This window comes from Aricia agestis, chromosome 9 (assembly GCF_905147365.1).
Source record: "Aricia agestis chromosome 9, ilAriAges1.1, whole genome shotgun sequence".
Lineage (NCBI taxonomy): Eukaryota > Metazoa > Arthropoda > Insecta > Lepidoptera > Lycaenidae > Aricia > Aricia agestis.
Window position 1 is genome coordinate 9368358 of NC_056414.1, and position 15206 is coordinate 9383563.

A 15206-nucleotide genomic window follows, 5' to 3' on the forward strand; every position below is an offset into this window, starting at 1 on the left:
GGATGTCGTCGTTTTGGTCGATAAATATGTTTAGAAATAGACTATGTTTTGATACGCTAGATGAATTTGTTTAGAGTAAGAATATGATGTTTTATGGTACATTTTTAATGAAATAAAAATCATATAAATAATTTTTTTGAAGTGTCACTACTGACCACAACCACTGTCACAACCGTCCTTGGGTTGTGGTCGGTTGTGACAATTTCCCTCTTTCTTTTAAATTTGATGACTAATACATCGCATTTTAGCATGATATATTAGTATTTTTATCTAGACAAATAAATAAACTATGGTTTGTGACAAAATTTTCCTGGCTAGCTGTAAAATTAACAAAATTATTGTCTTCCAAACCAAAATTGTCACAACTGTACCCAGTCTACCCTATACCAGACAGACCCCCCCTAGCTAAAATCCCAGGTACGCCCATGGGAGCTGCAGAAGGTAATGTTTTAAATATGTTACAAATGACATTGTGTAGGTAGTAGGTACCTAATGTGATATTAGGTATAACGTATATCCGGTTAGTCTCTAAAAGTAGAGCCAAATTCGATAGTTCTACTAGTAGAGAGCGTCTTCATGTGGCCTTATGTGGCAACATCACGGCCTCGATATCGACAGACCGCCAAGGTAGCGTAGAATATGTAGAAATCATCCCTCAATTCATTATTTTCATTATAAATAAATAAAAAATGGTTTTATTTCAAATAATAAGAAGAAACAATTGGTGTGTTCATTGATTTGTAGACAAGTGAAGTCAGAAATGGAAGACATTCAAGTTGTTTTTTTCTGAACGTCGCATTGACGAGACCTTAGTAAAGTCCGGCCATCGAACAGAGAGAAATGCCTAACGCTCGCGCTACCTTCTCTTTCACTCATTGAAACAAGAAAGCTGTAAATTCGTACCTATACGAGTTAGGTAGATAGGTGTTAATGTTAGGCCTCTATCAAAATTTCTATTTGTTTTAATGATGACCATACTTTAGCTAGATAATATTATAAAAGTGTTGGATAAAATACAAGATTGCTTTAAAAAATAAAGACAAATATTATATAAAAAATTTATTTATAACAATACATTGGTGTAAACAATAAATACTACAGTCTTTGTGATTAAATACATAATGTGATATATTATACTAGCATTGCTCTTCAGTCGGAATCATTATGAAGTCGGCCAAATTGTATTCATTGTGTTGTTATTTTAATAAGCACAATATTTTAATATTTACTGTGGCGTTATTTAATAGCATTTACTACTAATACTTCTTATTCAATCGACTAAGAGATAAATAAAGAGTACACTGTACAAGATACATGCAGTCATCGCCAATTCTATCATATGAATGACATCTTTCACATATAATATAGAGAATAAAACTTATAAAAAAAAACTCTAGACTCTAGAGCAGTCTTTCCCAAAGTGGGCGATAACGCCGCGCTGTGGGCGTGGGCGCTGGAGGTCTAACGGGGGGCGGTGTGGGACCCAGAAAAAAATGGGGGCATTGTGTAGAGGCTTGGGGGTGATCTATTTCATCTGGATGCATTGAAACAGAATACACGGTACAGTAACTATGACGTCACCAGCTCCATCTTGATGTACTTCTTCCTCCTGGTGGAGACGGGGTCCTTGAAGAGCACGGGGTCGAGGCGCAGCACGGAGCGCACTAGCGGCATGTAGCCGAACGCCGCCGCGAACGTGTTGAGGCACGACTGCCGCTGGACGAAGTGCTCCGGGTCGCTCCACGATGATCTGGTTTTTTTTTTAATTTATTGAACAGTTTATTGCATACAAAAACATTTGACAAGTTTATGGATTCTAAAGTAGTGGATGCCTTCGTTACGCCAAAATTCGTTTATCGCCCGGGAACCGTGCATTTTTCCGAGACAAAAAGTATCCTATGTCCTTTCCTGGGACTCAAAGTGGTTATCTCCATACCCAGCAAAGTCCGATCAGCGATTTAAGCGTGAAGAGGTAACAGACAGACACACTATCGCATTTATAATAATTATTAGTATGGATTATGCATTTAAAAAGTAGATTAAAATCGAACCCTCTTTTAGTAATAATAACAATGTTAATACATTGTACAGCTAATACGGGATATGGTCGCGAGTGCGACACGTCACGGTCAAATAGTGGGATAGCCGGCCGTATAAAAGTCCTACATATCAGATATACATAATATTTTTTTTTAATATAGATCGAGAAATCGTAGAACTAAAGGTCGACACCCCTAAAAATTACTGATTTTGGTCGCATGCAAAATTATGACCTCACTTCCGGTTGTGATTCCGGACATTATTATGACCCATAAGATACGTGGAAAAAATTAACGAGAAAATAAAGTATTCAAATATTATTATTTTCAAAGCTCGGCAAGCACAATTCAGCCGCGACCGAGCGTCGACCACGATCAAAGATAAGTAGGTACATATTTTTTGCGTAATTTTTCTTAATCATCAAATACATTAATTTTTAAGCGATTCTGAAATTAAATCCCTTAGATAACTAAACGATTATTTTTACGATTTAGGTGTCGACCTTTATTTTATTTTTATTTTTTATTTATTAAAAACTTTATGCACATACAAGTACAAAGGTGGACTTAATGCCTTAAGGCATTATCTACCAGACAACCTTTGGGCGATACAGGAAAAAAATTGTATAGGTGCCAGTCAAGTAACAAAAATAGGAAAAAGGAACTAACTAAAAGTATAATACCTTTAGTTCAAAGCTTCTAAGGTTTCTCGATCTATATTCAAAAAAAATTTCATTTATCTGATCAATAGGACTTTTATACGGCCGGCTCTCGGACTACAAGATTATATTTTGTAAGCAATAATTGTATGAGCAAGCAACAGCTTTAATGGTGGATTTACACGGGTCAATTTTAGCCGTGCGGCAAGTCACTAGTCGAATCGCCTGTCCAAGCCGAATCGCCACCCCATTTACACAGACATCGCTTGTGACTAGTTCATTCTGCGTGAAAATGTCGCGTAAAATAGTCGCATTGCGTAAGGGGAATTGTAATCGTTCGAAAATCCATTATTGGAGAAATAATTATTTACCAATTAAAAATGAAGAAAAAGGTACTAAGATAAGGCTACAGTGCAGACAAACTATGTATTCGTAGCAAGCGATCGCTTGCGATTGAACGTTTGCACGGTTGATTTTAGTCACCAGCCGCATGTGGCCAATGTAAATGGGGTGGTGATTTGGCTCGACCAGGCGATTCGACTAGTGATTTGCTTTGCTGCACGACCACCATTAATGGGACTCGCTTTTAGTTTAACTATTTAATTTAATGACGATTTTACGTATCCATTATTCAGTCAATTTCTTTATTAAATAGAAGTTAAGAAGTTAAGTAATGATTAAATATTTCTGAGTGCGACCCTACTGCCGTTCGTCCGCCGCCGCCGCCTCTCGGACGTCACCGACTAAAATTAAAATAAAATACCACTATAAGACCTCGGCTATAGGTTTCATAAGTTTTATTTTCTACCAACATTGATCTAGCGCTTCGCTGTCGCCGTTTTGTAGTGGTGTAGACACAGACATTGATCTATGTGTGTGGGTGTAGATCAAAATGAAACCTGGGTCATAAAGGGGCTTTTTTTTGTGAGAGACGTCCCAGTGACGGCGGCGGTGCACTATGGAAAATGGTAGAACTAGAGCATATCATAAATGGTTTTTAAAAATATCACAATTTATATTTATACTCTAATAACCTAATAATCCTTCCTAATCAGACATTTTTTTCTACTAAAACTGCATAAATATTTTTTTATCATAGGTTGAAGTAAGTTGAAGTAGCGGATGGCTCATTCAAATGTTTGCATACGCATAATTCAAATGAATATTGTGAAAAAAATATTTAGCACATGCATGCGGTTTTATACATTTTTAAAAAGGATATTTTATGTTCCTAATAATGAGCTATTAACTTTTTTTAATATGCTTTTTATTTTTGAGTAAGTACTTAAAAATTGACATACCCTATTTTTCACTTTTTTTTTTCGTCGAAGGTTTTCACATTTACCCACTTCTCCCCACGCGCCACTTTATGTGTTATCTGATAGCCTAACTATTCATAAATGAAAAATTAAAGAAATCAGCTGCGGAAGTTTGCGGTCCTGGAAGTTATTGGGAAAAATGTGATAGACGTCGGAGTAGATAATTCGGTATCTTTTGCGGTTACTACTGACATAGTGTGCAAAATCAATATTAATCACAATATTTTGATAGCAATAGCTTATTATATTCTATTCTGCACTCGTCCTGCGTGAGTAAATATGCATAACATTGATATTAGCACGTATTTCATGTAAAAAACCAGTTGGGGAAGCAAATATCTTCAAATTGCACACTTCAGCGTGTATTATATAGTGACACTTATTTAAATTGGTTATTTCCTATGGTATTCTATTATAAAAAAAGGTAGATATCGCACTAGCGCGTACAGTCTGATACGGCCAAATGAAGCTAAGTCCCTTCTTTTGAATTAGTTGCATGTTGGCAGCGAGTGAGCGACGAGGTGTCACGTTTTTGATTTAGAATGCCAAGCTGCGTTTTTAGGAAATGCAAAAATTATACTTATAATGTAAAAAAGGATGAAAAAATTACGTACCACAAGTAAGGACATGAAAACATCTAGTAATTAATTTTTATTTGGATATTTTCCAAAATTATCGACAAATTATTCAATGCAAAAAATAAACTAAAAAAAGGATAGAAAATACGGACGACAACTGCAGCGTGATAAGGACAGATACTTAATAGAATAATCAATTGAAATAATCAGAAGCGCTTGCGTAGGCACTAACATGTAGGCATCAACTAATTGCGTAATATTGTAAACATATTTTCGTTTTAATATTTTTTAATTTAAAACTACACATGCGTTTTCCCTTTTAACATTTAGCCCAAACCATGTTAGATTAATTCTTTTATAAATTAAAATATGGATAGGTAAGCTGTCTAGTACGCCATGCGCCGCTCGGTTTCCGGGGTGGGTCTATAGGTATTATATTATAAATCTATACATTTTATAAGTAAGTATTTTTATAAGTATTATAAAACAGAAGTAATATGCCTTTAGAAGTTAGTATGACTGGATGCCTGAAAAAAATAGTAAGTACAATATGTTCTGCCCATTTTGAAGACCAAGACAAATATACTACGCCAAAAGGATGAGAAAATTTGCGGTGCCTGTGGTTTCATCGGCAAGAGAGCACAATTTTTAACCGACTTCAAAATTCAAAGTCTCAGTAATAGGGTCCCGTTTTTACCCTTTGGGTACAGAACCCTAAAAACATCTATTGTGTAAAGTTAACTAATGCGACCACATCTTGTCCAGATAAACTCATTGTAGTTTTTGCGGCAAGATTTCTTGTATTTTGTAATATTATTTTATACAGTAGTAGTACATTGTAGTTTTTGCGGCAAGATTTCTTGTATTTTGTAATATTATTTTATACAGTATTGAGCAAAATAAATAAATAAAATAAATGATTAAAAAATTTCAAAATAGTATATTGTAACTAATGAATGTCTCGAGAATTACCGAAAAAGGGACCGTTCTTTTAAATGAATTTTTTGATAATTTTTCTGATAAGCAGACTAAAAAAACATTGGGTGAAGCAAAACATAAACCTCCTAGATATCTTTCAATGTGACCAGTTTGTGAAACCATAATTTTTCATCGGTAAACAAAGATGAACGACACGTTTCACATTTCAAACGTTCGCAAAGTTTTCTGGAAACCCAACCTGAAATATATCCAACGATTTGTTCCACATTACATAAATCGTTTACCTCGTAAAGGATATCAGTTAAAACTGTAACATTATCTTGAGATTTTTTATCACTTGGTAAAAATATATTATCATCCTCGGATCGATCTTCTTAACCATAAATGTGTCCACCACAAGTGTTATTTATATTATTAACTGCTGATGAGCAATTAAGTATTGGAAAATGTTCCACCGGTAAGTATACAATTTTATGTAAAAGAAGACCGCAGTTCCAGGTGGTTAAATATTTTTTTATGCCCTTGAACTAAATTGTATCTGGATTGTTATTATACCCTCCGTGTCGACGAATATCTCCGAACAATATTTCAATATGGTCCTGACTAGTGACTGTATTAGTCTATATATCGCGATGTATGTCAATCTATTTTCATTTTGGATCAGGGATGTAGTGTCCATGGGTGACGGTAGTTGTTTCCATTAGGTGACCCATTCGCTCGTTTGCCCCCTTATTTTAAGATTAAAATATATATTATACTTAAAATAAGGGGCGATACGATTTTTGGCGCAACGGAGTTGCGGGCGTCATCTAGTAAGATGACGCCCGCAACTCCGTTGCGCCAAAATTCGTTTATCGCGCGGGAACTGTACATTTTTCCGGGAAGTATGTACCTATATACAGACAAAGAGAAAAATATTTACACGTTAAACACCCCATGTATTAGGATTTTTTAAAATATTATGTACATTGGGTACACTTTTGTTTTCCTACGAGTTACGACCGAATTTATTATATTATAATATTTATAGAATAATAAAAAAATATCGAACAAACAATTTGTTTTATTAAATGTCTCTCTGTTCAACAATAACAGTATTCTCTTGATCTATGTCGCGCATGCGCGCCGATGCGCCTGTCAAGTGCAACTCAAAATATATAGCAATCCTTTTCTATATCATTCGTTACGTATTATCTGTCGCATTCATTGTTGTAATTTATAGATATATACCAGAGGTAGGTATTTATATGTCGTAAAGGAACAAATTCTGAGGACCGCTTTGTATGAGCATACGCCATCTTTATTAAAAAATCATTGGTTATTTCCACTTTCAACTTTCAACTGTACTAAGGGCAATTTCATCATTCCCTATATCGAGCGTGGCAGAACCTTGGAATCGTTGTCCATAGTTCTACAGCAAACATTAAATGTTTCTGAAAACAACTCGTGTTTTGTAATTGGTGACATTCAAAGACATATTCTGCCTTCTTTCAATAAGCGCTGGGCTCAAGCATCACGCGCATGTATTTTATTATGCTTGTGTGATAAGTAATTGTTTAAGTTTTCTTAATTTTACTCATATTAGTACTTACTAGCTATTTGACCGAGCTTAGCTCGGTATTCGATAAAACACGAATAAAATGACATTTTCTAAAAATGATTCCTAGCTAGATCGATTTATCGCCCCCGAAACCCCCTATATACAAGAATTGCTCGTTTAAAGATATAAGATTTATAAAAAATAAATAAACATAATATAACTACTCGTATTACTTTTTCTCTTTTCTTTTTTTTTAACCTCAAATAAATATGTATACATTGAAAAAAATACAAAAATTCATTATTTTTTAAATCTTTGTATATCACTGTATACATGTGCCAAATCTCAATACAATACGATGAAAAACCTTGAAGTTACAGATTTTTGATTCGATACGGACCCAAATTTTCCACTGTGCGGTGGAGTGGTGGACAAACGGTCTAAGAGAGTACCGACCTGGGTTGGGCGTGCTTGTACCGTCGACGGGCGGCCAGCTTGAGCGGCGGGCGGCGCGCGACGTGAGCGGCGACGCAGTTGAGCAGGATGTCCTCGCAGTTGCGCGCGCGCCGCACCGCCGCCCGCAGTGCCGGCGCCGCCGCCCCGTACAGCGCCAGCAGCGCGCGGTGCACCAGCGCCGCGCCCGGCAGCACCAGCGAGTACGACCCGCCCCACCGCGAGCTGTAGCCCCACGCGCCCTGACACATAATAATCATAATAATAATAACTCCCACACCGGTTTCGGTGACGGTGGCCAGCTTTATTGAAACCAAACCAGTTACGCAGGAGTAATTTTAGAGTGCCCAAGTGTGTACACAAGAGCACTCTCTATTCCTTTTACTCTCATAACCCAGCCACAGTGGCGGCCTCACACATTGCGAGGCCTTGGGCGGCAGGTCATTGCGACAGCGAGGCCCCGGGCGATTGCCCTGTTCGCCAACCCCTAGGGCCGCCACTGTATAGCCAGATCGGAGCCCCTAGCCACTGATCGCAATGTATGGAACTGACATGTCACAAGCTATATTAAGAAGGCGACTAATCCAAAATTGACGATTTTATAAATCATTTTTGTACTTGATAATAAGCCCCGAATTGTTTAATTTTCTAAACACAGATGCTACAATATATTTCCGAGAATTCGATCTGAGCGAAAACACAATATCGTAAAATTTTCTCGATAGAAAAAAATCACAAACAACCTAACTTTGACGATTTTTTTCATATATTGCAAAAACCATGCATTAAACTGAGTTAATATTTTTACACATCATATAAAATTCTATCACCGAGGGTTGACCTAGCGGATTTTTAATATTCTTTATATTTTTAAAGATATTTAAGAAAAACCACATTGGAGCTTCACCGCTAGATTTGTCTCACCTCTCAGTCGCCAACAGTCGCGTTCGCGCGCGCCTGAGGAGAGGATGTACTCCTTTTTCTTTACTCCGGATTGAGAAATATTTAATCGAAACCATGGGAAACAAACAAAAATTAAATAAACACACTAAAAGCAACCATTACACGAGAAAACGGGAGCCGTAGAAGGCTTTTTAATTTAATATAAAATATGTTTATTTGTTTACGAATATGATAATATTATCATGACAAATAATTTGTCAAACCCAATTATTGCCGCCGCACATGCGTAGTGCTTCGTGCTTGAGATGATACCATTGGACCATAAACCTATAATGCTATATATTAAGTCTAGGCATTGGACGATCTGCGTGTATCGTCCAATGGTATCGTCTTATAGCACGAAGCTTCGTGACGATAGACGAATCAGCGGCCGCGGCAATAGAGATTGAAAAAATAAATCGGCTTTAAATCGATATCGTTTTGACAAAAACTAGTGTATGACAGCGATTTGAAAATCGATTTGGTTTCAATTAATGTCGTACTCGATACTATGGAAATATCGAATAAATTTCTTCGGAACAACGCTACGGTCTTGAAATGATAAGATTAAATTGTCAAACAGTGATAACATTATAATATTATATGCAAAATTCACTACTTCGACCATTAGCTTGATAATAAATAATAATAGCCTGGTTTTTGGTCTGCTACACTAAGAAAGCTGTAGGTAAACCTGTTTAGAGCTAAATTCTCACCTTTGATTCGTCCCAGAAGTGATTTCGTGCAGGATATCCGACGATGCGGTCGGGAAACTGTTGCCAAACCAGGAAAGCGAAGTCTAGCTCCTCAGCCAGCAGCGGGGCGTCGCCGTCGAGAGAAAACACTGCAGCGGTAGGGATCGCCCACAGCGGCTGCCAGCGCGCGGACACGCCTTCCCTAAACATGAATGGTGAATCGTTAATTTGAACTTCTTTTTTAATTAAATTTTTTTTCCTATCTATATATTTTAATATTGGCATTATTTAAATGTAACTGACTTTACATCTTATTATAATATAAAAATCCGTGTCGCGATGTTAGTTACGAACGTGCACCGAAACGGCTCGGTCCGAGAATCCGCCAAGTTTTAAAACTCAAAATAACGTAGCGTACCAAACGACGCAAACTCTTGAATCGCACTGCTGATAGTTTTCTAAGACCAACGTGACATAAACATTAACAACCTCTGATATAGCTCTTACCAGCTGATTAGCTAGTAAGAGTATAGGAATGTAATATCTACCCAGGGTAGTGTGTAGTAGCGTCGATGACGACGACCGGTAGAGGTTCACGAGGATCTCCCGCCATTCTTGCCAAATACTTTAGGGAGGGTGCTGACCTCTCGCTATCCCAAACTAACACCACCTAAAAAACAACCATTATCTCAAAATTCTTATTATTGACGTACAATAATCGAAAATGGAAGAACATACACTGTTATTAGTGCTAAATGATTTTTCAAATAAATACAAAACTAGTACCGAATCTTACTTTTTCACAGTATTCACTGCTAGCTATATTTCCTAGAAGCTTGTGTAGAGCTGGTGATGTAGCTTGAACATACAACAGAGCTGTAAACGTGGACCCGGGCGTCGGTGGGGGCGCGACTGCGGGCTCAGAGGGCGCCGGCAGGGGCTTGAGGGCGGGGGCGAGGGGCGCTGGCGGCGCGGGGGGCACCGCCACTGACAGCGGAAAGTGCGCCCGGGAGTCCCCGTAAGCGGCCAAAGTACCTAAAGCTCCTGGAGAACTGTTCCAAATCAACATCTCACGCTGTCTTGAAGTTCGATGTGCCATTATTCTTTCGAAAATAATCTGAAATAATAAAAAAAATAAATACAATAACAAAAATAGTGGATTGAAAGACAGAAATAATTTAGATTATTTCTTAAATATACCTCTATTGTTGTAAATACGATTTTTTCTATAGAAGAAAAATATTGTTCCCACAAAACTTGTGTCTGCTGTCTAAGAGCAAGGATGCGTTCAGGGGGGACAGAGCGTACAAGCTCTGGCACCTAAAAATATGAAAGTTTTGGTTATTCATACATTATACAATGTTATTCTGTATGATAATACAGTTTTACCAACATTTACAGTATACCTGTAGCAAAAGACGCTCATCAGCCCAAATAACAGCTCTTCGCCAATCAATGCGCTCGTCAAATGGCAGCCTCCAACCGTTGCTGAGTAATACAGGAACACACCCAGCAGCAAGAGCTTCAAGAAAGCGATAAGACCCCAAACGTCTACCTCTTGCTACCAAACAGAATGTTGAATTTGCCAGGAGTTGCTCATAGTCATATCTAAAACAATAAATTGCAACTGTAATTAGTTAACAAAAATAAATATCTAAATACAGGGCTGAGAGCATATAAGTCAGTTGAATCTTATCTTATATCTTTAAACGAGCAATTCTTTACAGACTATATATATATAATTGGAATCTCGGAGTCGGCTCCAACGATTTTCATGAAATTTAGTATATAGGGGGTTTCGGGGGAGATAAATCGATCTAGCTAGGAATCATTTTTAAAAAATGTATTTTTATTCATGTTTTATCGATAATCGATAAACTGAAAAATATGACTCTTCCTGACATCTATTGGCGAATAATAATACTATTTTGTGAGCAACTAATAGGGATGATGACAAGGTCAAAGATTAGCGAATTTTGTTAATAAAATAAAGAAATCACGGTAAAAAATAAGTGCTCCCAAAATTTCAGTTCGATAGCATTTGTATTTTTTTTGGTATGCGCCTTCAAAGTTGGATAATCAAGTCGAATTTTTTTTCGATTCAATCCATACTTCCATACTAATATTATAAATGCGAAAGTGTCTGTCTGTCTGTTACCTCTTCACGCCCAAACCGTTGAACCGATTTCGCTGAAATTTGGTATGGAGATACTTTGAGTCCCGAGGAAGGACATAGGATACTTTTGTCCCGAAAAAATGTACGGTTTCCGCTCAATAAGCTTTTATGATTTGCGCCCAAACCGCTAAACCGATTTTGCTGAAATTTGGAATGGAGATACTTTGAGTACCGAGAAAGGACGTAGGATACTTTTTGTCCCAGAAAAATGTACGGTTTCCGCACAGTAAACTTTTATGATTTGCGCGTAAACTATTTTATCGATTTTGATGAAATTTGGTATGGAGATACTTTAAGACATAAGAAAGGACAAGGGATACTTTTTGTCACGGAAAAATGTACGGTTCCCGCACAAAAAACTTTTAGGATTTGCACGTAAACTATTCAATCGATTTGGATGAAATTTAGTATGGAGATACTTTGAGTCCCGAGAAAGGACATAGGATACTTTTTGTCCCGAAAAAATGTACGGTTTCCGCACAGTAAACTTTTATGATTTGCGCGTAAACTATTTTATCGATTTTGATGAAATTTGGTATGGAGATACTTTAAGACATAAGAAAGGACAAGGGATTTTTTTTGTCCCGGAAAAATGTACGGTTCCCGCACAAAAAACTTTTAGGATTTGCACGTAAACTGTTCAATCTATTTGGATGAAATTTAGTATGGAGATACTTTGGACATAAGAAAGGCCAAGGGATACTTTTTGCCCCAAAATAATTAATGATGTCGCGTCGTTACTTTTGAGTTTTAATTTTCCCTTTTAAGAACAAAGTTACAACAAAACATACAACCAAAACTAAACAAATACTTTTTGGCTGTCATTTGATGAATATGCGGAGGGCTTTGACGTCGGCCCGTAACGTTTGGCCACAAACACTGCATAGCTTTTTACATGTGTTTACGGATTCTCATTACTTGAACTATATTATATCTTTCTTTTCTGGGTTGTAATGTGCTTCGAAATGATCGACGAATAGAAATATTCAAGAAAATAAACGCACACTACTTGTATGAAAATAGGCACAAAATGGCTACGCGATGACGGGCTAAGGTTACATCTATACTATAATACTTCATCTATGATAAAAAATATATAATGTATTACTTATCATATTCTTTATTATCTTCATCACACCTCTCATCTCTTAAATCTTTCCAGGATTTACCATGTCTGCATGTGGTTACTAAAATAAGATTATTGCTGTCATGCAAATGCCACAAGGAGTTTCTTGTTTCACTTCCTATACCGTGGACATATCGTTTTCCTTTGAATGCCAGCAAATGTTTGCGAGGAGCGGGTATAGGATTCCCAGTTGCACTGGGAGGGGTGCCGCCTTTCTCTGGGTGTTCCTTGTGAAACAATGGCAATGATACATCAAACCCATCTCTAAATATTATTTCAGATGCACTCGCCCGAGCCAAGATGGCTTCAGCCGGATCGAAACCTAGAGCTCCTTCCGCGTAATCTGGCCAAGTGCCCGAATATAAATTAAATATTAAGTGATTTCGTCCATTTTTCCAGTATGGTAATCTTGACAGTTTCGATGCAACATCTGACACATGCTCTGGTGATAATGGGTCTGCATCCAGGGTGTCAACAGCTGGTATAAACAAGCACGCTTCGTTGGGATCGCTGGTGGCGTATCTGGAATCCCGAACGACCGAGAGCACTTTCCGATACGTTGCACTCACTGGCCCGTCAGTTGGATACACGTAGACTTTAGGCTCACTACCACACTTGGAAAAATCGAAGCAAGTCGCCATACGGCATTCTTTCACTGTATTTTGAGGATTTCTCTTTTGACGTGACGGAGCTGCGGATAATTCCTCGAGACTTGCGAACGTTGGTAAATAGTCCCGGCGAGTTTTCACCGCTGTTCCTTTGTTCAGGCGATAAGTGTTTAAAAAACAGTATATCAGAAAAAAACATGATAATGCTAAAATAATGTATCTCTTTTTGGCTTGCATTTTTGTTACATTGTAAACTTTACAGAAAAGAAAACATTGTGCACTTCTAAATAAAAGTTTAATGCATTATACACTCTTTATTTTTCTCGTGAACTGTACTCAGGTAATTTTTTTTTAATATTTATAATTTTTTATAAAGAAAATACTTTTCCTATTAATTTTCTGTCTTGAAAATAACAACAAACCGCTATCACGAATCACATACAAATTGACATTGACACAGAGTTCAAAAATCAAACTTTTTTTTTTTCATATAATGGCACTTCGGCTATAACAATGGCCAGTGTCAAGTATAATATTATGGCGGGAAAACAATATTCTTTTACACAATTTTTTATATATTATCGTCAGGTCAGTCAGGTCCAAAGTCTAGTCAAAGTCTAAGTATAAAGTCAATACAGTCAAGAAGTCAAGTCGGTCGATTCAGTAAAGTGGTAAAGGTACAGTAAAGGACGCTTTACTGAAACTTTTGATGGAGTTTTGGAGGGAACACAAAAGAGCACGTTTCTGGTTACTACATCACTTTCCCACACTTGTGCACGATAACAAATATTTAATGGTTAACCTTTCGCATGTTGAAATGACATTAGCCACTTTGCTGTGTCTGTGGTACCGGGAGCCGGTATGGTCCATAGACATAATATATACTGTCGTATTATGTCTATGGTATGGTCAACAGCATAGACATATACGACAGTATATATTATGTCTATGGTCAACAGACAGCCCTAGACTTTTACTGTTACTGGATTTTTTCCGTATCTAGTACGAATCAAGTCAATTCAAGTTATAAATCTTAACCAATATTACACATTAAAAACCCAGATAACACAATTTTAGGAAAATAATATAAAAACACAACATCACTCTTTCACATTCTCCCAAAAACTCCAAAAATCAAATTTCAAAGTTCAAAGTATATGGACCACAGACTACTTCGGGATATGGACTATGGAGCTCTGTGCCAGTATATATTAAGTCTATGCTCTGTGCTATGGAGTATGGAGTTCGTATCCAGGACCTCAATGGTATGGATGAACTATCATGGAGCACGTATGGAGTGATAGATGGAGGAGAAGCACAGTAATAATATAATAGCTCCCACACCGGTTTCGGTGACGGTGGCCGGTTTCATTGAAACCGGGCCAGCTACGCAGGAGTAATTTTATAGTGCCCAAGTGTGTGCGCAGTACACAAGAGCACTCTCTATTCCTTTACTCTCATAACCCAGTGGGACGGAAGACCGACACGACCGGTGAGAGATCAGGCGCAGGACCGACTTTTTACATGCCCATCCGACGCATGAATCATCTTACTTGTCAGACAATCAGGTGATCAGCCTGCATTGTCCTAACCAAACTTGGAAATAACATGTTTCCAACGCGGGAATCGAACCCACGACCTCCGAGTCAAGAGCCGCGCTCTATACCACTAGACCACGGAGGCGTTAGGAGGAGAAGCACAGTATAGCAAATAGCTATACTGTGTAAAAAGCATTGAGATACTGTATTTATAGGAGAGAGCCTTATATCGGTGTATAAGCGTCAAAAGCGTGTAATGTTATGTCCTACTTACTAGGATATACCAAAGAAGTCGGTCTGCATATTTCATGTAATAAAAGTGTTAATAAAGGATTTTAGTGAACATTTTATGCTAGATATTGTTGATTTTTGTGGTTCCGCTAAACAATAAACCATAAGAATGGCCAAAGAATGCCTCAAAAACGTGGATTTAACATTAAAAATACGCAAGTTTTGAACAACATTTTTTGGGTTTTTCAATCGGTATTTTTGTAAGCTAATCAGATAATTTATAAGTTCAATAATTCCACATTTGTGCTATATAAGGCATTAGTGCTAAAAATGTCACATCAATTAACATTTTGGCCACAAACA

At 37.3% G+C, this 15206-nt stretch overlaps 2 protein-coding genes across 2 annotated transcripts in view; one reads left to right on the plus strand and one right to left on the minus strand.

The window, feature by feature from the left end:
- The first annotated feature begins 888 nt into the window (after nt 1–888).
- Nucleotides 889–15206, plus strand: part of LOC121730211 (zinc finger protein on ecdysone puffs) — a 31580-nt gene continuing 17262 nt past the window's right edge. Inside the window, exons 1-2 of the mRNA XM_042119159.1 lie at nt 889–899; nt 7084–7088. The gene's annotated coding sequence lies outside the window, so the exon portion shown is untranslated. The remainder of the gene's footprint in view (nt 900–7083; nt 7089–15206) is intronic.
- Nucleotides 1085–13401, minus strand: LOC121730210 (exostosin-1). Its single transcript, XM_042119158.1, has 8 exons — nt 12449–13401; nt 10571–10772; nt 10365–10484; nt 9961–10281; nt 9713–9834; nt 9186–9366; nt 7531–7769; nt 1085–1750 (listed from the first exon to the last, which is right to left on the minus strand). The coding sequence occupies exons 1-8, from the start codon at nt 13309–13311 to the stop codon at nt 1570–1572; spliced, it is 2229 nt and encodes a 742-aa protein (XP_041975092.1). The 5' UTR covers nt 13312–13401; the 3' UTR covers nt 1085–1569.

What these genes read in the sequence shown, in the direction of transcription:
- LOC121730210 (XM_042119158.1), bottom strand. Translation starts at nt 13,311, where the DNA reads ATGCAAGCCAAAAAGAGATACATTATTTTAGCATTATCATGTTTTTTT. An exon ending in GCAGTGAATACTGTGAAAAA is followed by an intron (nt 9,835 to 9,960) that starts GTAAGATTCGGT and finishes GTTGTTTTTTAG; the next exon opens with GTGGTGTTAGTTTGGGATAG. An exon ending in GCTACTACACACTACCCTGG is followed by an intron (nt 9,367 to 9,712) that starts GTAGATATTACA and finishes ATTCATGTTTAG; the next exon opens with GGAAGGCGTGTCCGCGCGCT.